This window comes from Acanthochromis polyacanthus, chromosome 1 (assembly GCF_021347895.1).
Source record: "Acanthochromis polyacanthus isolate Apoly-LR-REF ecotype Palm Island chromosome 1, KAUST_Apoly_ChrSc, whole genome shotgun sequence".
In the NCBI taxonomy this organism is placed as follows: Eukaryota; Metazoa; Chordata; class Actinopteri; family Pomacentridae; genus Acanthochromis; species Acanthochromis polyacanthus.
The window spans coordinates 21,666,918-21,691,302 of record NC_067113.1 but is presented as its reverse complement, the minus strand read 5'-3'; the positions used below and the strand labels follow the sequence as shown (position 1 = coordinate 21,691,302).

General features: G+C 40.2%; 1 protein-coding gene across 1 annotated transcript; it reads right to left on the bottom strand.

The window, feature by feature from the left end:
- Window positions 1-1,112: 1,112 nt before the first annotated feature.
- On the bottom strand, window positions 1,113-2,543 carry dio3a (iodothyronine deiodinase 3a). The gene has a single exon (XM_022196439.2). The coding sequence runs from the start codon at window positions 2,428-2,430 to the stop codon at window positions 1,645-1,647; it is 786 nt and encodes a 261-aa protein (XP_022052131.1). The 5' UTR covers window positions 2,431-2,543; the 3' UTR covers window positions 1,113-1,644.
- Window positions 2,544-24,385: the final 21,842 nt, after the last annotated feature.

The following is a 24,385-nucleotide window of genomic DNA, read 5'->3' as shown; positions in this document are numbered from 1 at the left end:
ACACATAGGTTGTGTCAGCAGAATTATTTGAATCATCAGTTTTCAAGGCATCGGCCCCTGTTGTGTCTTCACCGCGTCGTGACTCAAACAGTTGAAGGCATTTTCCTCCAGTTTTATACAATTTATGCTGAAAAACTGAATTGAAATCACTTTACAGGAGTGATTTTGCTCTTATGTCTTGTGTGTTTTCAGACTAGTCGACAGCTACTGGGAGTGATTCACGCAGTGTTAAATGAATACAGAGAACTGAGGACATTTCAGTATCTAAAGGTGCCAGATTCCAAGAATACTGTCTCGTCTCCCGTCGTCACACTGCTTCCCCATCTTGGGATCGGTGTGCTAAGCCCTGAAAATGTTTGTGTGTTTAGAACGTTATAGGTGGATATATCACTCAACATAATAGGATGAAGTGTGATTATCCTCATTTAATTTTACTCCTCCTTCTTCTATTATCCCCTTAAGAGGTCAAAGGCTTAGGAAGGGGCTGTGGAGAACACAGGATGGCTTCAATGCTGCAGCGTTAACCACAGACCTATAATCTCCATAGAGTTTTAAAGGAGGTTGGACACTAATTAGACGAGCAGTATTTCACCCTGACAGCAGACACCAAACTTGTTTGCAAAAGAAAGCTGATTTTGGAGGAGGAACTAAAGCTGTTTCTGTGTGCAAATGATTGTTGACTGAGAGATCTGTCAACAAAAAGACATTTACTCTTGAAAAATGTACAAGTTATTTTATTTCACCTTTGAAACAGTTGAAGTGTTAATCAGAAAGAATCTGCTTTTAAATACTGCGATATGCTCTGTTGAAAGGTTGGAGAATTTTTAAACATCTTTTTCATGTTTGTAGGGATTTCAAATTTTCTGCTTTTACACAATTTCAGCTCTGAAGAAAAGAGATGTCTGCAGGAATCCACGAGAGGTCTGCTGTGCTTTGCTGTGCAGGAAATTGAACATTCATTCCCCTTCTAAGAGACTAAACTACTATCAAATCCACAAACAGCAAAAAGAACACACATTCACACCAGCTCCTCACCTTGCACAAAGACACACAATAAAGCAGCTTGCACAAATTCTCTTTAGAATAAAAAAACAAGATCTGCAACGAAAGAGTAGATGAAAACATTTTTTATTGAATGAAACGTATAATAATCCATAAAACAGAATATTTACAAAACAAGCGCCATGCAAGGCAGAGAGCAGCACCTCCACTATGATCTCCAGTATGAAAAACATCAGTATCGGTTCTCTGGTTTGATCCCGTTTAAGAACCGAACTTCACAAAAAATACTGACGAGCAAAGTGCAGATGCGTACATGACTGGTTAATTATAGGCGCATTTTACACAAGAAAAAAAAGAGAATAATAAGAGAAAAAAAATCAGAACGTCAGACACACAAAGTGCTTGTGTTCACCAACAAACAAGGTCCAAACAAAACTAACCTTTTGGATGAATTGATGTCCAATATGAGAGGAAGGAGCCTACTGCAGGACGTCCTACAAATTACTTTAACCTTATAAAAAAATAAATACACTGTAACCATTAATGGCGGAGAGAATCTATCTGAATTGAGTTATAATAGTGAAAAAAATGCAGCATTTGTGTTTGTAATAGCAGCTCTAAAAAAACACATGAAAATCCAATCTACACATTAAGAACTAGATCATTGGATCCTTCCAGCGTTTGTCTGTATTGATCCAGCCAGTCTCTGAGCTCTGAGATCCGGTACCCCTCCGGTCCTCTGCCTCCCTGGTAAACTATCTTTCCCTCCTGCAGAATATAAAGTCTGTCAAAATAAGCTCCGTACGCGGCGTTGGAGGAGTTTTCCATGCTGTCGACCACCACCAGGCAGCCGGGCACCTCCAGGCGCATCAGCTGCGCAGCGCTCAGCCTGTCCTCCAGACACCGGTGTTTGGGGATCTGGTACGGCGCGTCAGTGCTCACCCAGCCGTCGGAGGGATGCGCTTCCTCGATGTACACAACTACAGAGTCTGCAATGTCTGCGTTCTGCTGCACGACCCCCTGGAAAGCCTTGAGGCGCGCCATAAACGGCGGTCAGGTGCAGCTGCCAAAGTTGAGGATGAGCGGTCTCTTGTCCTTTGCGTAGTCGAGGATCCGGCTGCGCCTCTGATCCTCCAGCTGAACAACTTCGGTGTTGGGCGCTCCGTGGCCGAGATGCGCCGCTTTCAGAAAGTCCAGTTTGTGCCCGTGCCAGACTGCCTTGAGGGACTCCAGGCTGAAGAGGCGATTGGAGTCCGATATGCACAGGGGAGGATCAGTAGCATCGCCCTCCTGCTCCCTCATCCGAAAGAAAACCTTTTTCCTGATGCATAGGAAGTCCAGCAACCAAAACATGACAGCTGCCACCAGAAAACGGGGCAGCAAGACTAAACAAACTACTGCATTTTTAATGGCCTTAATAGTATTCATTATCACTATAGGCTGATGGTCCTGCGCTGTGCCACGATCTTGTGGGTTGAAGTTGGGTTACTTGCAACTTCCCCTCTTTTTATAGCACCGGCAGATTTGAATGAATCACACCCCGCCTCCAAACTGGGGCCGAGGCCTCACATGGTGGGGATTACCTTCTGTCAACTCCACAGCTTTGAGTCACAGCCAAAATCCAAGGGTACAGGAGAGGATGCAGCGCAGCAGCGCTTTGTTTGGGCACGGTCTGTCATATTTTTTGCATCAGATTGTTAAGACTGATGTCTAAATCCAGTGGTCTGCTTCTGAGAAGTTAAGCAAGACTGAGAGCAGGTATGGACCATCAGTAATGCCACATGAAAAAGTACATTTTAAGAAGTATGGAGGAAAATTAGCACTGTTTCAGCTGTTTGGAAGCCAAGTCACAAGTTTGCAAAAAAAAGTGAGAATTTACTTTTTGTGTGTGAAAAGTTACAGTTTCCATAAAATGGCACAATTTTTTGGGTAAAGACGCGTTGAAAGTTGACGACAAAATTTGAAGACGCAAAGTTAAAACTTTTGCCAAATTAAGTAATGCCGCCTGTAAATTGTGAAAGCACATATGAGCACATTACTCCTGTTTTACACTCTTTACACGGGCAGCAGATTTTAAGATTTTGTTGATTACTTTTACAGCCCTTAATAACTTATCTCCCAGCTATTTCTCTGACTTCTTAGCAGCAGTACATAATTTTAGATCCGCTGCACTTTGAGGCCCTGATAATGTGGAATGACCTGCCTGAGGAAACCAGGTCAGCTGAGTCACTGACCTCCTTTATGTCTCTTTTCAAATCTTAATTAACAGTTTTCCCCCCCAAAAAAACAAGCTTTGAACTGTCTTTTTCTTCATCTAAAGATTGTTTATGTTTTTTTGTTGTTTAAAACCCCGATAGCTTCAGCTTGCTCTCTGCATGAAGCACTTTGCAATGTTGATTTTAAAAAGTGCTCTATGAATAAAGATTACTATTATGTAGTACTCAAACACCTCAGTACATAAATTTTGGATCTGGACTTCATTTGTGTTTGTGGAGTTGGACAAAACCAAACATCAGCTTCTTTCTGTGGTCAGAAATCTCCAGGTGCATTTTTTGTGAAGTCAGCCAGAATCTTTTGAAAACTGTCCTGGCCAATGTTTGAAGACTCGTAAAACTTTGAAGAAGTTTGAAAACCCTCTTTGTTGGTTTGCTTGTAAGGTGTTTGAAGAGCTGCTTTCTCAGCACAGCCAACCACTTCTCAAAACACTGTCTTATGAACTCATATATTCAGTTGCGGCTGCTTCTTTTGCAGTGCCACAGTAGGTCGGACCCTAACCAGGGTCACAGTGATAATATATAATGAGGGGAACAACATTTAAATATGCTCAATAATCCCCCAGACAGGCAGCCATGCACCTCTGTCTGAAATATGCATTCAAAACTTTAATCATAATGAGAACTCACGATTCATCCATTGCAACAAAATGAACCAAAACTTAGGACAAAGGAAAAAAAGGAGAAGAAAGAAAAAATACCAGACACCAGACAGACAGTGTCTCATTTACAGCTGATGAGTAGATAAACCCCATTAACCTCTCCTGTAATTCCACAAAGAGTCAATGATACGCCTGTATCTTATGAAAGTTGGCCGTCAGGGTGAAACATCTCCACAGCATTGAGTCACAATCCACCCGTCACACACACTGTTTCCATCGCCAGAATTCAAAACCATGAGGATACTAGTCACTTTTTTGTAAGCAATACGTTGTTGATTTCAGTAACTTTCTTTTGTGGCTTGACCTGCAGCAATCTGAAAACTGCCTGTCAAGAGGTTTACCTTATTTATCCAATCACTGCCACTGAACTGTGTCACTAGATGATGCCACTATAAGGACTGCAAGTTCTAATATCACGTTGTACTGCAGTTCCACATGCTACTATTGCTGCTGTACTGTGTCTCATTACTTAGGAATGCATTAAAACTAGAAAAAGATATGAGTTTTATGTGGATTACATCACTGCTGACTGTGATAGTTTTAATTTGTTGAGCAAGTGAGAATTTTATGAATGTTATCGTTTCACAACTTTATGATAAATTCTTAAACATCAGAGCATTCGCTGGCTAGCATGCGTCGTACGGTATGCATTAAAACGAACAGTCCATAACCGTCCACTCACCAGCTCTGCATAAGGTTGGGATCTGTTAATGTCTCCATCAATTTTTGATGGCACACTTATTCTTCCGATGCTATATCAATAATAAAATTTCACTTCAGCCAAGACAGAGGAAGGAAGAAGAGGAGAAGAAATGCACCAAGAGGGGAGGAAGAAAGAGGGCTTGGGAGGAGAAGAGAGGATAAAAGGAGAAACTAAAGGGACAGGAGAGAAGAGCAACTGTCCTTCCAAAGTTTATTTTTCAATATATAATATTTTTAAAAGACATAAAATGCAGAACATAACAAAAACAGTTTCCTAAATAATATCTGGACATGTCTTTAGACATCAAACCTACATTTCTGATCACATGACTAGTTATTTTAGTACTTTATTCATCTAATCTCTGCCATTACATATAACAACACAAAAAAGGTAAACATAGAAAAAAAAAGTAGAGTAATGCAAAACAGAACCTCCAGATCCTCAAGGAGATTTGATCTCTGTCATGACTACGGCAGCAGTTTTTTATGACAAGGTATGACATTTAAAACTCTTGGTTGCACTGAGGCTTTCATTGTTTTTGTGCCTGTTGTCTGATAGCTAGATAGAGACGTATCTGCAGTATGACAACGATTGACTGCACCGAAACACAAAATACAACAGTGCGCACTGAAAATGAATCGTGTGAAATGACACCTGTTGATCGCTGACAGTCAATAATGGCCTATTTTATAACTTTATAAAGCTACTTTACAGATTTTGTCAGACTTATCAGGACAAAAAGACAACAATATAGAGACTACACATAATTTAATCACAATATGATATATATGTTGTGACAGAACTTTTCTGTAAAATCAATTAGTAAAACTTTTATGCACAAGATAACTAAGTGAAACTGGCAATCAAAACTTCAAAAGCCAAAGTATTTCAGTACAGTGAAGCAAAAACTAAGTTCATTAAGTCATTATTTTGCTCACAATGGCATGTATTCATATCACTAATTTCTTTGATGTAATGCATTTTTTCTCTTTACTGCTATATCAATAACTCTAAACATTTACTGAGCACTTTTTAAGTTACAAAGTGGTAAAACAATGATGGATAGTAATCAAATGAGGTATATAAAAGTGTTGAACAGGGTTTAAACATTTTTTAAAGACATAAAATACACTTCAAAGGATAGTCAAACTTGGTTAATATCAGGAAAGACTCTCTGATAAAAAGTTATTTTGAGAAGGGACTTGTTGGTGTGGAGCCTCGGGGGTCTGGACTGGAAATACACCAGTATGTGCGGCAACAAGAGGTCAGAGATATGAATGGAAAGGAGACCATGAAGTGCCTTTAAATCTATTCTAAAACAGGGATGATTCTACTCTGTCCATGATTTTTTTGCTCACATTTTTTGCATTTTTGGATCTTTTATTCTGAAAACAATATCAGCAGGGCTTCTACATTCTGTTTAGTATTCATTCCTGCAGTCCACATCATATCAATCATACGTAGGCTTTCACGGCATCTTATAGAAATACACACAACTTCCAGAAATGACTCTTAGACACACTGTAAAAAACCTTTTTCAAAGAAACTGATAGAAACATTTGAAAACACTTTAGAAATCGTTGCTTTCAGCAGGGGAACGTAAAAGAAAACATGCCAAACTATTGATCAAAACCACATTTTTTGTAAACTTAAACCAACAGATACTGACGGAAACTGAATCAGATCCGTCACACTGACAGTGTACGCAGGATTTTAATAACACAAACTAGCAGTGAACACATGTTAAAATACAAGTCAATTTATTATTTTATATGTGCCCATGCTTCCTCTCAGTCCTGTCTATTCTGATCAAACTTCACAGCCTTTTTGCAAATTAAATCTAAAACAACCCTAAACTGATGTGGACTAGTTGTTCTTGTTTAGTGCGATGTTTTGGAGTTTAGGCTTAAATTGAGAGTATCGCAGACCCAATCTGTATGTGTGTCATTTCCCCCCTCCCCCATTCTCTGTCTATCTCCTGCTTTAGTGATGACTTTCATTCGTCTTCTCTTTCTTTAGCTCCTTTTGGCTTCAAAAACATAAGTAAGTTTCTTTTCCTGCATTGTGTCGATAGCCTACTGCAACGGCTAAATTTATGTGTAGAAACCACAAGTAATTTGGTGAGAAAGCTCCATTACTCCCATAATAAACTCCATATTTTACATGCTGGCAGGCAAAGCTGGACATTTTCCCAGCAGCTACCACCTGCTGTGTACTATGTATGTATTGTGAAAAGTTCCCCTTTGAATTCACTTCTTGAAGTCAGATTACCTGAGATGGGTGTTAGACAGTTAAACACAGGTACTCCATAGGAGTCTGTGTCTGCTAATTAGATTTTTTTTGCTCATGGCCACAGTTTTTTTCAGACCTAGGGTAATGAAACATTACCAGACTAATTTTTCTTTGGTATGGAGAGGGATGTTAATGGCTCATTTGTTGGATATGTGTTAAAAGAAATGATCAAATGAAATCACTGTGGAAAGAACTACATCTATTATTGATACTGTTACTACTGTCTCTGTCAGTGGTGTTAATATTAAAGCTACTGCTACTGCTCAGCATTGTTAAGGCTTAACATCAGTAAATAAAGTTTTCAAAAGTGCATGTTTAAGGATTTAATCTAACCAGGTCATATTAGTTATAAAAATCCAAACAGCACCATTTTGCTATGGTTGCCAAGTGTGCCGCATTCAATAAAGAGACCTATTATGACGAAAATGAATGCAGCATTTGTTGTGCTTCATTTTTGTTGCATCACATTCAGTCGAGCTGCAGCTGAGAATTTTCAAAACAGGTTCAGCAATGCCATTGTCACAGACTGATCGTTATAAAGCTGTTATTTACTCTCCAATTTACCGTTTTGATTAGGTAGAATTTAAAACTGGCATTTATTTGTTCAGGTTTTGTGAATGCCCTGATGAACAGGTCAAACACAATTTCAGTATTTTCAAATTCTCCAAAGTGTCTCTGTTCCATAGAGCACAAAGGTTGTTAATTTTGGCTTTCCAGTGTACCAGCTGGTAATGACTAAGTTACCAGTTCAAAAATTTGCCAGTTCTTTTTGAACTGGCAAAATTAATCTGGGCCGTAATTAAGAGTTAACATATAATGTTTTTCTGCAAAATAAAGAAACAATAGAATACTGAATTGGCAACTGGAATAAAAAAACAACTGAATCTTTTTTTTTAAGCCAGTGATTAACTCCCTCTGTGTTAAAGCAGTGACATTCAGCTATGTTAGATTATGATATTGATACGTGAGGATCACATGCATCCTCATCAGATCCATGTTCACACAGGGATTAATGTTAATGAGTCAGTGTCGGGTTTGGAGGATGTTCTGTTCAAAATCTCTCTGTGCTCGGCAGGGATTCAACATCTGGTCATACATATTAGACATTAGTGGCTTCGTGCCATTTATGGGTCTGGTGCGCTTATTCAACAAAAGCATTCCAGTTCTCGTGAGCACATGGTATACTGGTTAAGCCCTAATCTCCTGTTACAGTAAATCCATGTCATATTTTACTGCGGGGTGTCCGTAAACCAGACACGTAGAGAAGATGTCATTTGTCTCTAGGTCACAGCGGCGGTGATGATTCAGACAGCAGACGGCGGGGAGTCGAGCAGTAATTTGATATCTCTGTCTGAAGTTTGTGTTGCTTCGTCAGCCGAGCTCGCACATTTTTCACATCGTCTGACAGGGACGAGAAACTGCGTGTCAAAAATGGTCAAACCAGTTTATGGTGATTCCATTTCTATGTATAGATCATATGTTCAGTACTTTCTCATGACATTTGTAGAGCTCGGTTCCTGTTGAAACAGCTTCACAGAGCTGCTGATGGTTGTGTTTAATGGTGCCGTTTTCATCAGAACAATTAAATAACAGGAACGCCTCTATATATTGCAAAACATTTCAACCATGCTCCAAAACCACTGCAGGGAAAATGAAACATCATAACCTTGATGGAGGCAGGATTCATTGTGGGATTAGACTGCACTAACACTCAACTCAGTCATTCTTTAGTCTCAGCTTTCAGTTTGTCTGTTTCTTTAATAATTAGTGACGCTGACATAATAAATCTTTATTAAACGACGGCTGCAGACATATTATGCTTGGCAAATCAAACCTCACTTAATCTCGCGCCTCAAATGTGACAATTTCTATTATATTATTTGACGTATTTCTTAGGATTCAAAGGATTTGGATTATATAGATCAATGGGTCAAACAGGGTCAAACAAACCAATTATAGATGTATCAGAGAAGTTATATTTGGCATTAATAGTGATATTACATGGCTGGAAATCATTATTGCTTCGCTTGTTCCATTGTGTTCAGCTGCGTGTGCACAGCAGCCTCCAATCAAACTTAACGTGAACATAATGTTTGACTTTACACCTGATAAATGAGGACTTGTGCTAATAATGCGTGTGGAATGCTGCACAGCTACAAGTCCTGCTTGTGATGACAGACTGCTTCTTTATGAGGGCAGCTCGTTTAGTGGGAAGCAGAAACACAACTGTGATGCGTCGAGCAGCTGACTCATCGTTCCTCAATCCGCCATTCTCCGTTTTATTCAACATTTTTAACAAACCCGCCGTCTTTTTATGTCCTTCACTTCTTCCACTTCGATGCGGTTTTCCCCCTCCTCCAGCCTTCCATTTTCCTCTCTCCCCTCCGCCTCCTTCCCTGCCCGCACTGATACTTTATTAACACTCCATTATCTAAACCCTCTTTACTTTCTCACAGCAAGAAAACAGAAGTGTTTTGATGAAAAAAGAGGGGAGAAAAAGGCTCACCTGCTGTGCCTAAATTTGCTTTGTGGAATTAAACTTTTGTTGTTGCGGCTCAAAACCAGAGATGAATTCTACCCTACGTGCTTTTTACCTTCTATAAACTTTGCTGGATTCTTGGCAGCAGCTGCCGGTTCATCTGAGGACAATGCAGATCTGGGAAAACAGCCCCTTTTTTCTGCTGCTTACTTATTGAGATGGCGGGGTTCCAGAAACCACAACTGATGGAATATCATCAAGACTAACCCACAAAACAGATTTATGATAAGTTTCGATGCTGGCTGCATCTCTTTCAAGTCACTGATATCTCTCTCCTTGTGGCGAACGGAACAGAGGATAAGAATCTACCTCTTCACCATTCTCCGCTTCACCTTCCACGACCCCATCTAAATCAAAGAGCACTAGTGTCTGCGTTCAACTTGAATGAACTGCTGTTGTCTGTCCCGTGGGCTGTTTGTAGCTCAGCAACTAGCAAGCCAATGAGGAGTGAACTAACGTGTTATAATAATCTGTTTCATCTTACTGGTCACATCGTTCACGAGCCGATTCACAATAGTATTTTAGCCTCGCCATTTCTTTTAATCACGGACCAAGAACCGCCTTCATCACCTGGCATTGTGATGTCTCTGCAGTGTAGCCGCAGGGTTCATGCTAGTGTTTCAGATATACAACCTGTCAAAGTTTACATGATCACGAGTTAGTTTCTGTCTGTCTTTGTGTGGCAAAACTCATGAAAACGCCGACTAACCCGCATGTCGGCGACATGTCAACACTTCATCTTGTCCACTGTTTGATTTGATTACAGTTTGTTTCACTGTATTTGTAGATTTAAGATTTTAAAATGAAAAATGGCAAACCTGTTTAACAGAAACTGCAGCTATAAAGGTGAATTCAAGGGACTGACGCCCGCTGACACAAATTTACTCTCGGTGCTGTGAACTGAGGCTACGACAAGTGCAATTCGAAATGATTTTCGCAGCTTTGCGCTTATCATTTTACATACAGATTAGAGGGAAGAAAAAGAGGGAAAGTGGAGGGAAATAACAGAAAGAAATGAAGCCCCTGCAGAGTTCTGAGATCAGTCAGGGCTTGCATTAAACACACACCCAACCCACAGTTTGTACAGATATCTAAAGTTAACTGCAGCTAATGTATGCACAGCCGCTATGGTTGCTGTCTGGGGCAACAAAAAAAAACTCAGAGTGCACAGAGTATTCATATGTGGTTGAATAAATCAACACACCAGTCTGAACATACCATAATAGCCTGCAGGTGGCCCCAGTGTCAGAATTGCAGCAGCTATTAGTTTCTTTGCCTGTAGGTGGTGCACATCTGCAAAACCGCAACTTTTGTCAACGAATAAAGCTAAAATGTTCAAGAAATGCAAAAGACCTAATCTCTGGTTTAATGCAACAAGTGAGCTGATGCATACGTGGACTTATACACTGAGGATTCCTGATCAATAATAGTTTATGCTGCACTTACAAGAATCACCTTGCATTAAGTAACTATATTCGTTTGTCAGTAATGTTATTTGATGTTCCTGGTTCTTGGAAAAACACATTAATTAACTAAATGCAATGATAAACGGCAACAAACAAGCTGAGGCAAACTTCGCATTCAACAACCTCAAAAAGGCAAAAAGGCCGATGCTAGATTATATCAACCGGAGGGACAAACTAAAAGGGATTGTTAAAGTTGGAGTATGTGGAGTCCGGAAGCAGAACTCATCTAATCCAGTACCAGTATTTGTAATGTTTGATGTTAATCTAACACTGCTGTGAGCCAAGCAAGGTGGATGTATGTTAAGGTTAGTTTGAGTTAGATACAAACAAATGATTCTAAATCTTCCTCTAGATGTTCGCTAAGGAAATATGAATGCATTAATGTTCTTCATGTTAACTCAGACAGGAAACTGTTGGCTATTTTAGTGAGCAAATGAAGGAATCATGCTCTGAATGAGTAACTGCTGTGACAATACAAGGTGAGCAGGATGAACAGGAAGAGGGAGAATGATGCCGTGTATACTGAGGAGAGTTCGCCTGTTAGTATCGCTGCAGAGGCGACGGACACGGACACCGAGTCTTCTCCACTAACCTCGCCGCTGACGAGAATAGCACCTGTAACCATGGCAACCGTACACAAATAGGGCGACACATGGAGCCTCAAAATGCTGAGGAGATATGAAAATGATTAATGTCACCGAGGAGAGCTAGACTGAAATCTATTTTTGGCTCACTAAAACTAAAACTAACAGGCGACTAAAACTGAACAAAAATATTTCCATCCAAAGACTAAATAAAGATCAGATGCTCAAATTATCACTGATTTGCGCTTTATTTTTTTTATTGCAGCAGATTTTCTTAAGGTGCAGTTTCAAGAGCAACTGCAGAAGTGAAACTGCTGGTGCTGCAGCTGGACTTGATTCATTTTTCCTCGGAATGGATTCTAATATTTCCCATCACTGTCTTTACTTGTGATCCATTTTCTTTTTTTAATATTGCTGCATCAAGGCTGTGTCGCAACCGGCTCAGGGCTGGACAAAGGAAAGGAGACCACACATGAGTTGTAGCTAAAAATAAGTTTATTTTACAGAATTTATAAGGGAATCGGTACAGCCAAGCCAGAGAGGGAGAGAGACACTGGCCGGCTGCCATCACCTTATTTAATGAAGCCAGACCAGGTGAGCTGAATCGACCCTACCCAGTGGACTCCTGCTGAGATAAACCTGTGCAGAGGCTCATCACAGCTGAATTAATGCCCTAATTATGCTTGTTTTCACATCCTCTTAACGACACAGCAAGCCAGAGAAGGATAATTCTGTTCTTTGTGTATCTCGCTCGACCGTTGTGATAAATATTTGGGCAGACACAGGATTGAGAGCAGTGAGCCTAAATGGATGATTAGCTGGTTTTTTATTTGTCGAAATGAAAATTTTTAGGTGCACTTTGACTTGACCTACATGTTTTTCCATTTCGACTACAGCTCATCTGGGGTGTAATTCTTTGATTATTCATTGAATTCCTACATATTTGCCAAACTGTTGACAAGAAAACTTCTCGGAGACATTCTATCTGCAGTTTGGGGGGATTTCTGGCAAGTCTTCACACGAGCGAGCGATTCCAGTTGTCTGTGCCCTTATTTGCACTCTCTGAGTAATGATGATGGTGAGCGTGTCGCAGGATGTCCTCATGTGGCTTCTTTCACTGCTGCCTGCTTGAGCTTATTAGTGAGTGCCCGTCTGTACACTCATTGATGCCAGTCCTCAGGACAGATGGTGGCAAGGCAGGGTGAGTGAGAAAACCTCTGACACACTCCCTCTCTCTCTCCTCTTCTTCCCCCTGTGCCTCTATGTCGCTCGCCCCTCTGAAGAATTCACAGCTGCTGTAAACAATTTTCTTTATGATGTATTGCATGATGTTTGCCATTTGTGGGCTGTAATTCTGATTGTGGAATAGCAGCAGTGGGTGATTTTAAAACCAGCTTTAACTAGGCTACTTGCAGGATAATTCTGCTGCAGTGAGAGGTTTATGCATAAATCAGTTTTCACTGTGGCAACAGTAAAGTCTGTGACTGAAAACAAACTACACACCACAGTGTTTGTGGTTTTTTATACCTGGTACAAGGGCCTCTTTTTGAAACAATTTCCTGTATTCCTTCCATGACACGTTTGAAGAGCAGAAAAGGTTAATGTGAGGTTTATGTGTTTACCAAAAACCAAATCCCCAGGAGGAGAATCAAAGCACTGCTGTCCTCATAAGGTCATTGTGCACTCAACAGTGTTTAATAGGATGTGTTTTCTGCCCTGAGTTGTCTCTGCGGGATACCGCTAAAGCAGTGGGACAAACATCAACTGGCAGCATTTGTGATGCTGGACAGGAAGGTGAAGCAAAGCACTGATGGCTGAGAACTTCAGGCGAGCTGAGGGCAGAGTAACAAACTGAGAGACAGACATGTTCATGACAGGCTGTGAAACACTATTGTGTGGGAAGGGTTTTCTCCCCTTTGAAAATGACGCTGACGTCTGGACTGATAACTGCAACGTCTTGGATAAGCAGTTTTTTTGCAGATAAATGTTGCTCTATTTTGAAAGATTTTTCATCTCACATTGTGCTCACTTTGACAGCATTATTCCGCAGTATGACTGATATGAACTCATGAACTCTTTTCTCTCTTTCTCATGTTGTTCTTACACGTACATTTGATCCTAAGGTGACCAAATGTTAAACGTGTAAGTCTCCTAAAAATTAACAGATTCTGCCAAAACTTCCAGGTTTTTTTAACTTTTCTCCACTAATCCATGTGGGTCTCTTTCTTTCATTTTTGTAGAATTTGAGTAACATTAATGGTCTAAAATTATAATTTATTCCAGAAACAACTAATTCCCTGCATGCAATAATAAACTGAATGTTCTCTGAATTATGTAGTGACAGAATACTATGTGATAAACATGCAGCAATGAGATCCAGACATTATTTCCAGTTTAAATCATGGAAACACATTTTATGCTTTATTACCTCAAATTCTTAAATTATAATTTTTAAATTAAAAAAAAAACAGAAAAGGGATTATTTTCTTAAGAGACACTGTGAAAAAATACACAATTATTTGCCCTTTTCAGGTTATAGTTGATTCCCATTGTGTCTAAAATATTAAACAGAAGTTATTAAGCCTGGATGTGTGTGTTTATTAGGACTTCTAAGTTACATATTTGACCACGTAAAAGGCGTAAATGTGATAAGCATGAGAATGTTGATGAATATTTCCCTGTTTCTTGGTGTCATGCATGAATTATCTGTGCCAGCTTGCAGTAGAAACAGAGCACCATAAATAAAGCTCTAATGTGCTACAAAAGGCTCATTTGAATGGAAGCAAGTAAGATAATAACATGCTTCAATTTTACAGAAGAAGGGCTTGCAATAACATGATTTTAAGTCAACACGAGGAATGGAAGAAGAGCAAGAAAGAGGTGATTAGAGAGCTGCAAACATTCAGAATTCTCAGTTAGATTTAATTCGTTTCTCCAGTGTTGAGCAAAATAAGAGCGTTTAATAACCCAACACAAACTGAGATGATTTACTGAGTCCACGTGTTCAGTTCAGATTTATTTATGCTCAGTATGGAGTGAGAGAAATTGTTTCCTCCAGGTATTTCAGAAGATGTCTTGATTTTTCTTATATGGCTATGAAGTAAAGCCAGGTATTTAAAGGATTTTCACTTTGTTGTTGAATATTACTTCATTTACCGTCATCCGCAGTTCCGAGTTGCATTTTTTTTCTCCATCTCCCACCCATCTGTCTCGTCTTCCTTATTTTCCCCTCTCTCTCTCTCTCTCTCTCACACCAATCTGCAACTACACACCTCCTCTCTCCCCTGTAACCCTCCTCTCCTTTTCATTATTGCCTTGGATTTGTAAGACCCCCTGGTGAATCCTGGCATCACACTCCCATTTCAAAGGAATGAAAATGCAGCACTGGTCTGTGCCATCAGTTTGCTCTGCTTCCCCTTTCATCTGCCTGGACCTATTAAGACAAGAAATGCAAGGCTCTGCAGCAGCTCCCACATGAATCGGTCTAAGCCCCCCAGTGGGAACGTGTGCTGGTCATTTCAGGTCCCGTTTCAGACCAGAAAAAAGAGAGTGAGAGATTAAGTTAGAGCAAGTATGAGAGGCAGGCTGGTGACAGAGAGACAACAGGGGGAGGTAGGAGGGGAGGAAAAGGGCATGTGGCCCAATTTTTGAGGGCACTGCATGTTGCTTTTTTGTCCTTCTTTTCTAAGGACACTGTGTACCATAATCAGGTGTATGTGATCTACCAGTTGGGTAGAGGAGGAGGAGGCATTCAAGCATAACATGAAGCACAAATATCACAGAGAACACCAGCATTGTCACCTAGAAATTGTGTTTATATACTAACGTGTTCTCACAGTTGTGTTGCGGTCACTGCCTGACTACGTCCACTTTAAATGTTTGTATGACTAATGCCACAGCAGTCATGTTGGTGGGTATTGGAACAGCAGCATTTTCACTGCAGGTTTAGTGTCCCGAGTTCTGTCTGTGGTCAAGCTTTAGGCAACACTTTGATTAAGCTTGAAGAAAGACTGTGGTTGTAAATGTTGATAGCTGCACTGTATTGTGAATTTTTTGTGTGTATTACATTAAGATCATGATCTGGCCAGTAAAGCTGGGATCTGCGGTCATGTTTTGGTGTCAAATCAAACAACTTGTCAGCATATTGTATTTCAAGTGGCCAATCGTTGTCTTTTCAGAGAAAGGGCATTTCTATGGCTTTTTGTAAATGCAGATGCACATCCTTTCACAGATGTTGGAAAGTGTGATTCAATAGGAAAAAGTTTGGGAGGAAAAACTATTTTTGTACCATTAGAATCAACTGCCTACACTGCAAAGCAACCCAAAAAAATGAGGAAGGCTGACTTATCTCACTCGAGATGCAGTCATGACAATCGAAGGCCACGTTAAGCTACAGAAAAGACAGATGACACAGCAAACCCCTGGTCGGCTTGTGGCAGTTGCACATATCCATGTGTTGTTTTTTTTTTTTACAATATAAATGTTTCTTTTTGTTGTTGCCTTTTCCAGATTTGTACCTAAACTAACTTTAACCAAGTTCAGCCATGTCGGTTCAGATAGTCCAGTATATCACACTCACGGGCATTGCAATCTGTACAAGGTGGCATCACACCGTTGTTCAGATCAAGAAAACCTTAGAAAGCACCTGTTACCAAGAAGCAGTACTTTACAAAATGTTTGAAAGGTTTTTGGTTCATTTTCTACAAGTGGATTTTGTGTGTTTCAAAACTAGATTTTGTTTAAAAATGCAAAGATTTGTCAGCAGTGAACATTTTACTCATGCATTCACTATGATACATGCTATCATATATAAATACTGGAATTTCAGTGGGATTACGTTTCAATTAAAGCGTATCTGCTGTTGAAAATTTGTTGTATGAAAAATAATATAAATGGGACATGTTTGTGTACTCAGATGCCAAGCTAAAAAGATAAGTTTAAAAGTGACAACTTTTAAGAAAAGACTTTAACACAGCACTTGAGATATAAACTGCTGGGCTATTCAGTCTCACATGTAAGCACATGGGGCCTTCGATAAGTTAACAAGCTAAGCTTAGTTAACTCCCTAGATTGTAAGAACACAGAATGAATGAAATCAGAGCCATCTAGACTGATTCAAAATAAAATTAAAACGAAGAACTATATAGCTTAAGACTCTGGGCAATAGCAAAGCCCATTTTAATATATTGTAAACTGAAAATAAGGCAAAGGCTGAGTTTTTTTGGATAAGGGCTTTGGCGCAATAAAGCGGAGGTTAAGAGGATTAAAAAGGAGAGATAACTGGGAAAGAAACAAGCAAAGAGTCTACAAAAAGATGTCTGTATAGGCTGGAGGAAAAGTAGCCAACAGAGTCCAGAAAATCAGCATGGGGTTCCTAAAAAGAAATTGTTACTGCACAAGTTAATTAGGACTCTTCCTGCTGTTCAAATACATACAGTGAAGAATCAGAGATAGGAGTGTAATTTGAATATAATCATGTTGATCCACTAGATACCATCAATACAGAAAGCATCGAAAAACAGCTTGGTTGATTTCAGTGAAAGATGTTTTTAAAAGACCAGAAATGTTCGAAACACACATGTGAACTGACTCTCTGAGTAAATAATTTCACTAATGCCTCCTTTTATTCTGAGCAAGGCCTGTCTTTATTTACACCGCTATTCATGACAATGTAATCACAGGCCTTTCCAAAGAGGAATTTCTAAGGGCTTACGTACATTGTAGCTGTTGTACACCTACACAAGACCACAAAAACTGTGACTGGTCAGCTTGGCATTCTTGTTTTCTCCTGTAAGGTTTCAGTGCGGATTGAAGCTGTTTACAATAGAGATGCCATTAAACATGTTGAGAAAGCCTCAGCTATCCTCTTCTTTACAGAAACGCACGTATACACTTTCTGCTTGCAGTGATTGCCACTCTTTAAAACAGTGAATTAAATAACGTAAACTCAGGGATTGCATTTCACTGCTCCATACTACTCATAAAGCAAAGCCAGTAGAAGAATGTAAACACAGTTTAAGGGAAGTAGTTTAATTCAAGCATGATGCAGCTTAAAAATGCACGGTGGATTCATCTTGTGCTGCGAATGACAAGTACAATCTAAAGGTGAAACATACACCAAAACTATCCACAGTGGGAATCTCCCAAACCCCGTATTTCAAGCATCAAGCTTCAGTGTTTCACCGCACAATCAGGTTTTTTTTCCCAGCAGTGACAATATGTGTTTGTTTGTTGAGAAGAGCCCAGGCAGCTGATAGAGTATTTCACAAACTGTAAGACTAAAGACTGTGTAGCATCTTTCCAACAAGACTTGACAGTATGACTTAGAGGAGAGAGAGAAAAAAACACTTCACCAAGCATGAGTTTCAGTCCGGAAAAAGCTGTTGTCAGTGTCCTCTGCCTCCTACACAGGACTGAGAAACTTTTTGTTCAAATCATGTCCTGACAGTCTGGTTACATAAGGAGTCTACGCCGAGTCCACTTTCAATTTGCGATTCCATATTTAATGTGTTTGAGGGGGAGGTGAGAGGTTTTTAAAGGAGTAAACACCTACCTACGTACCACTCAGCGTGTTAGAGCTGTCTGTAAAGCAAGAAGGCCATAAGGAAAGATGCAAACTCAGAAGTTTGACCTGCAGACTACTAAAACATTTAAGGACAATCATAGGCTGGTTGTTCAGATTTAAGAAAAAGGGGATTCCCAATTGCCAAAAAGTGTTGTTTTTGACAGTTTTGTGTTAATTCTAGAAGGAGTTGGCTTGTGCATGCAGGCATATTAAATGCATTTGTGGACGCTGTTAGCTTTTAGTTTGGAGACAAAGGCAGAACAATATCTTCTACATTCTCACACAGAGTTGTTGTCTTGTGTCAGTTTCCCAATTGTGAAATCCGATTTCAGCATCTCTAATCACACCTATTATACCTGCTATGTTTTGCCCGAAGCGCACTGATTGCTTGGGTAACAGAAGAAAACTGCCCATAAAACAAAACAGATACACTTTTTAATTTGGCTTTAAAGTACAAGAGTGAAGGCCATGTAAGGTCATCATCATAAAATAAGCCCTGATAGGGTAAATTAAAGCACCAGTGATGAGAAGAAAACAGAAAAACCTGGTTTGACCACATTTACACCTGTTATTAAAGCACTGTTTGAATCAAAATCTAAGTGTGATTGGTATGTGGCCAGGCCTGCCAGACCTCCAGAGGTGGTCTGACTCACACTGTGATCAGATCTCAGCCCGAGTCTGCCAGGTGTAATTTAATGCAGTCCTTACAATGTGTTTCTTACATTTTTAACAAAGTGAGCAGATAGGTCGTAACTCATTCGCATTTTAAAAAATCCCCTCAGACCTTCCATTCCTTATCCGCGGTGAAGGAGTCGCAGCTGCTAACGCTACTGTGGCAACAAATTGCTTTTCATTATTTCTGTTTTTCTTCTGGAAAAAAAGCCGTAAAACCAGAGACTTTATGCCTTAAACTGAAAGCTGTAATGACCCACAAGGTTTCCCAAGTAGGAAGCAGAGCTGGAATGACTGTGTCGGAGTGTCAGTCCTGCCCTTCTCTTGCTGTGATATTTCGCAGGATTTCTGACTGCGACGTCTAACTTGGTGAAAAGAACCATGGGAGCATCAAAATGTATCCAAGCAGAAATATCTGACAGCTACATCCAAATGAAATCCAAAATCAATACTACTACAACTTTTTCATTCAATTTACGGAGCTTTACACAGCTTGCTTGTATCTTTTTTCACATGTTAGCAAACATCTCCAAACACCAAAAGCAGCAGCTATCATTTGGGCTGTTTAAGTGATGGAACCACACAGTGCATGCATTAATACTCCACTCCATCACCTATGTAAAAACAGTTGGATAAAACTAACAAAAATGTTATATTTCGTCACTATTTTCCACCATTAGTCTCCTTCTTCTCTTACACTTTATTGGCACCATTTATTTATCTTGAGACGCCTAATTTCTTGTGTTTTTTGTCACCTGCATTTCACTGAGCACCTATTGACATAAAAGCCTCGAGTTTAGAAGCAAAACCAAAAACCACAGCACTGCCGAATGAAAAGGATAGCCCCACAACTTGGAGGAGGCAATTTGTTGGATTTGTATCAAAAAAGGTGGCGATCAAAGGTGCTAATACAGCTAATCTAAAAGTAACAGAGGCATAAAATGAACAAAAGAAGGCAACTCCACTGTTAACTGCAGTTATTTCGTCTACAATTAATTGGCAGCTAAGATTTCATGATTGTGGCAGCCTTTCGTATTCTAATTACTCTTTAGATCATTAAGTTTTACAGCCTTACCTTTGTTGACATCATTTCTCTGATGAAAGTCTATTTTAATGATAAATGGTGAAGAGAAACTCACACCGTGTCATGTTTTTCATAAAGAACATCTGGATTTTAATCAGTTTCCTCACGAATTACAAAGTGAAGGCTGCAAGCCACTCCATGTGCTGTAATCTCTGACTGTGGCCTTTTGAACTGGAGCGGGTCAAACAGATTAGTGGGTTATGAGGTTTCGGTCTAAGTCGCTTTTGTGGATCATCAGTATCATCGTCGATGCAGCCATACAAACACAAGTCACTGGGTTTTAACACTGTGATGCAATGCAGTATTTTTGGTTTTCCTGCTCCTTCCTTTACCCCGGTTGCCACGGAAATAAAGCCCCTTTTTAACATCCATGTCATCCCTGCACTTTAGGAGTGAGATGACCGATAGCTTCACCTAATGTTTATACATAGGTGTGCTTCAGTGCCTGTTTGTGTCTGCATCTGCATGCATATGTTTCCCTCCTGATTGACTCCGTCCCCGTGCGCGTTTCTGTCTGCAACTCTGTCTCGCCTTCCTCTGCTGTGAATTCCAAATGGCATTCCTCTCATATATTTAGACCTGATATGAGTCCAACTTGACACAGTCGCATCGCCGATCTTACTTGTTGACGTGCTGTGAGCAGGCGGGTGGCAATGGCGCAAAGCAAGCTAATGCTGAGCAGAGAAGAGGACGGAAAGAGAGGGGGAGAGAAGGAGGCGACGCAGCGGCAGGACTCAGCTGTGTATTTGCAGTTTCATCCACCCAAAGTTCAGATGAGGACAAACTCGTACACTCGCTGCCTTGAGATTAGCCACAGTTTTTAGCCACAGTATTTTTTGAGGCAGCAGACAGCAGAAAAGAGTGAATTTCAGCTGCACAAAATGCATCGCACCTCTAACATAAAGAACATTTAGCTATTTTTGCATGACATTACACAAGCCAGTTATTCAAACCTGTTCTTTTCAGACCATCTTGTCCTGCAATGTATTACAAGTTTAGACTGAATGTGTAGGAACCATAGGGGGACCTTAAGGGCGCATCGGGATCAGAGCATCCTATAGAAGGAGAAGATGTTCATCTGAGACAGAGATGCTTCTCCCTGGTAATTCAGTTGACACATAAATGGCTGTAAGGCTATAGGCTTGGGGGGAAGGATGGCCTGAACATAATGAGAAGCATGTGAGTATAATGAGAAGCAGAACGTATGTGGAGGATACGTGCTCTGCATATGTGAGGGCCGGCGTATGCCTCAGCAGGCTTATGGTAGACCTTGTTCTTTTCCCACAGATTAATGTATCAATTCATATTTTTGCATCCACCATGCTGGGCTCTTTTAATGATGCACAAAAAGTACTAAATTTTTAATTAATGTCCTTGCAAATGTTGAAGCTTAATGCAAACTGACAGAGAAAACTGCCATTCTGCATTCCAGCCTATGTTCCCTCCTATGTCTCTTGCATTTACTGTGGACTATTCCAAGGTTTCCATAAACTATGCAGTGAGGCCCTCTTTCTATAGCCTACAGTATGAACCTCTCCAAGAATCCGGGGGGGGGCTGTTAACCTAAAACAGCTTTCACTTGCCAAAAAAAAAGAACTTTTTGAATGTCAGCCCAACAGCTTGCCCTTGGAATAACCAGCCTGAGAGCCCAAGTGAATGAGAGACCATGGATGATTTTTACATTAGCCTTTCACCCAAAAATGTTCAGGTCTTCATTCGAGAGGTGAGTTGAGGAAAACGACACTGCCGACATTTATGCTGCTGCACTCGCTTGTGTGAATGCCTTTTTAAAGTATTCTAGTAGGAGTTAGATGCTGTCAAATGAAAAACAAACAATGAAATATGCAAATTTGTTTGCAGCAGCCAAGAAATGTGAGCCAAGAATACACTGACCTACTTGATAGAATAGTTTACACAGACATTAGCGAACTTTTAGTACTAAAACTTTCACAGGCATGTCTTCATTCATAACCAGAGTTCACTTATGCGACATGGAATAGATCTCTTTCACAAAGTAGATGGCATACTGCGAGTCTCTTTTATCTTTTCTGTGAATTTACAGTAAATTGGAATGTCATCGTAAGTCATGACTAATTGTTTTTGCTGGCTGGGAAAAAGGATTTGCAAGAAACAGTGAGGGTGTCCTGAAAAGAAGCGTGCTTTTGTGATTTGCTGTTGCATCAGCCATGTCTCAACTTACACTGTAGAAAAAGTGATGCATTTCCAGTACAGAGCTGGGACTAGTCAAGCTGCCGTTACTGGAAGAATCAAAGAATGCTTAACAACACTCGGTGACTCAGTTCAGCTGAAATAACCCTAGTTGTGGTACAATGGGGTTGTTGCTCAACAGCCAAGTCTGGTCTAAAGATGTGAGGTCAACCGACATTTTTTTTTCTTTACCACAAGGATTTACTGAAATGGCATGATTTTTTTTTCATCATCTTTCAACTTTCTAAGAACTGGTTTAGCTCATACCTTTGACAGTTTTTCAAAATACATCCTTACATTAGGATGTATTCTTCTTTTCTTGCCAAAATTCATTTTAGGTCAAAAAAATTACACACACACACACACACACACACACACACACACACACACACACACACACACACACACACATATTGTGTTTTTCTATCATTGTGGGGACCTACCATTGACTCCCATTCATACCTAACCCCTAATCCTTACCCTAACCCTAACCTTAACCCAGACCAAAACAATGCCTAACCCTAAAGAAACGTTTTTGCACTTTTACTTTTTTCAGTAACAACAACATGGCCAAGAAAACACTGTTTAAACTTGTGGGGACCGAAATGAGGTCCCCACAAGTGACATTGTTTTCAGTTTTCCTACAGTTGTGGGGACATTTGGTTCCCACAAGCATAGCCAGCACCTGAGTGCACACACATGTCTGGTTCTTATATCCCCGTGGGGACTTACCATTGACTCCCATTCATATCTAACCCCAACCCTAACCTTAACCAACACCAAAACAATTCCTAACCATAAAGAAACTTTTTTGCACTTTTACTTTTTTCAGTAACAACAGCATGACCAAGAAAACACTGTTTTCCCCCCATGGGGACCTCATTTTTGGTCCCCACCGTGACACGAGTCCCCACCGAGATAGCAGAAATAAGTACACACACACACACACACACACAGACACACACACACAGACACACACACACATACACTCACACACACACACACATATATATATATATATATATTGCAACCTACTGGCTTTCAAGTGTCTGCCTACTGTGAGGAGCAGTTCTTGGATGACAAGGGCGTGTTTAATCTATGAGTTGGGATTAATGTTGGGGTCAGTGTGACAGCAGAGTTAAGATTACATACCATGCAGAGATGCACCAAATGCAAAAGTAAGATTCTGGGACAATCTGAGCATCTATTGGCAGTCACCAAGTGACCTGACCGCCGATTCAGTTTCCTTCCACCGACTGGCAGTATGATTAGAATTGTACATAGCCCGAGATCCTCTGCAGACGAACAGCCCGCCTCAGGAGATGATGCTGACCGAGTCGATGTCATCTCTTAGCTGTGTTCTTGCCCAGACTTACCATATTTTAAATCTGATACTGAATTTAGACTATACAGTTTGCCCTCCCAGTTTATCTACACATTTTTGCCGGTGTAAATGCCTGCAAGCGTGATCAAAACAGCAAGACCAATTACCAAGAATTCAGGCAGGTGTAAATGCAAACTGTGCAGCATGCCAACTTAAGTACGCCCGATGAAAGCTATATGTAGCTGCAGTGACACATAAACAGAACACATGCAGCTGCATTTTTTCCATTGGCTTAACAAGTAAGTCACTCTAATTAATTCCCTTTCTGGTGCAGTGTAGTATCTGCAGCCATTCTTCTTATAGTCACTAGGAAATTGAAACTGAATGACTAGATGAAAGAATACACAGAAATCAGAAACCACAACTATTCTTGGCAACTCCAAAATGTGCATCCAACGAAATGAAAACCTGACCATGGCCTGAGGTGGATTTTAATGAGGGGTTCAGAGGAAAACAAATTGATTTTGCTCAACACCTTTTAAAATCTATTTGATGTCATTTTGCTTGTTATAGCCTGACCACCTTTTCAATCAGTTACTGGATGAGGAGAATTGAAACCAATTCACCAAATGAGCTCCAGATCATTTCAGAGGTGAGAACAGCCAAACAAAACACTTCCAGCACCTGGAGCGCAGGCTTCACTTTGTTTCAGTCACAAATGAATGAGCTGAGACAAAGACGTTTATAGGCTGACTTCATGAAGTCGGTCTTAGCTGTTTGGATTGCATGAAAGAGAGATAAAAAGAATAAGAAACTGAAAATGTGGCAACAAACAGCAGCATTAAAGGAAAAAAATTGTACCCCAATGAGTGCTTACCGGCATAAAACTGATAGACAGAAAAATAAGTGATATCAAAACCTCAAAGAAACTAATTTCTCTCCACCAAGTCAGAACAATCCAACCCTAGCAGCACAAGCAGCATCGGGGTCTAGTAACCGCATCAAAACACA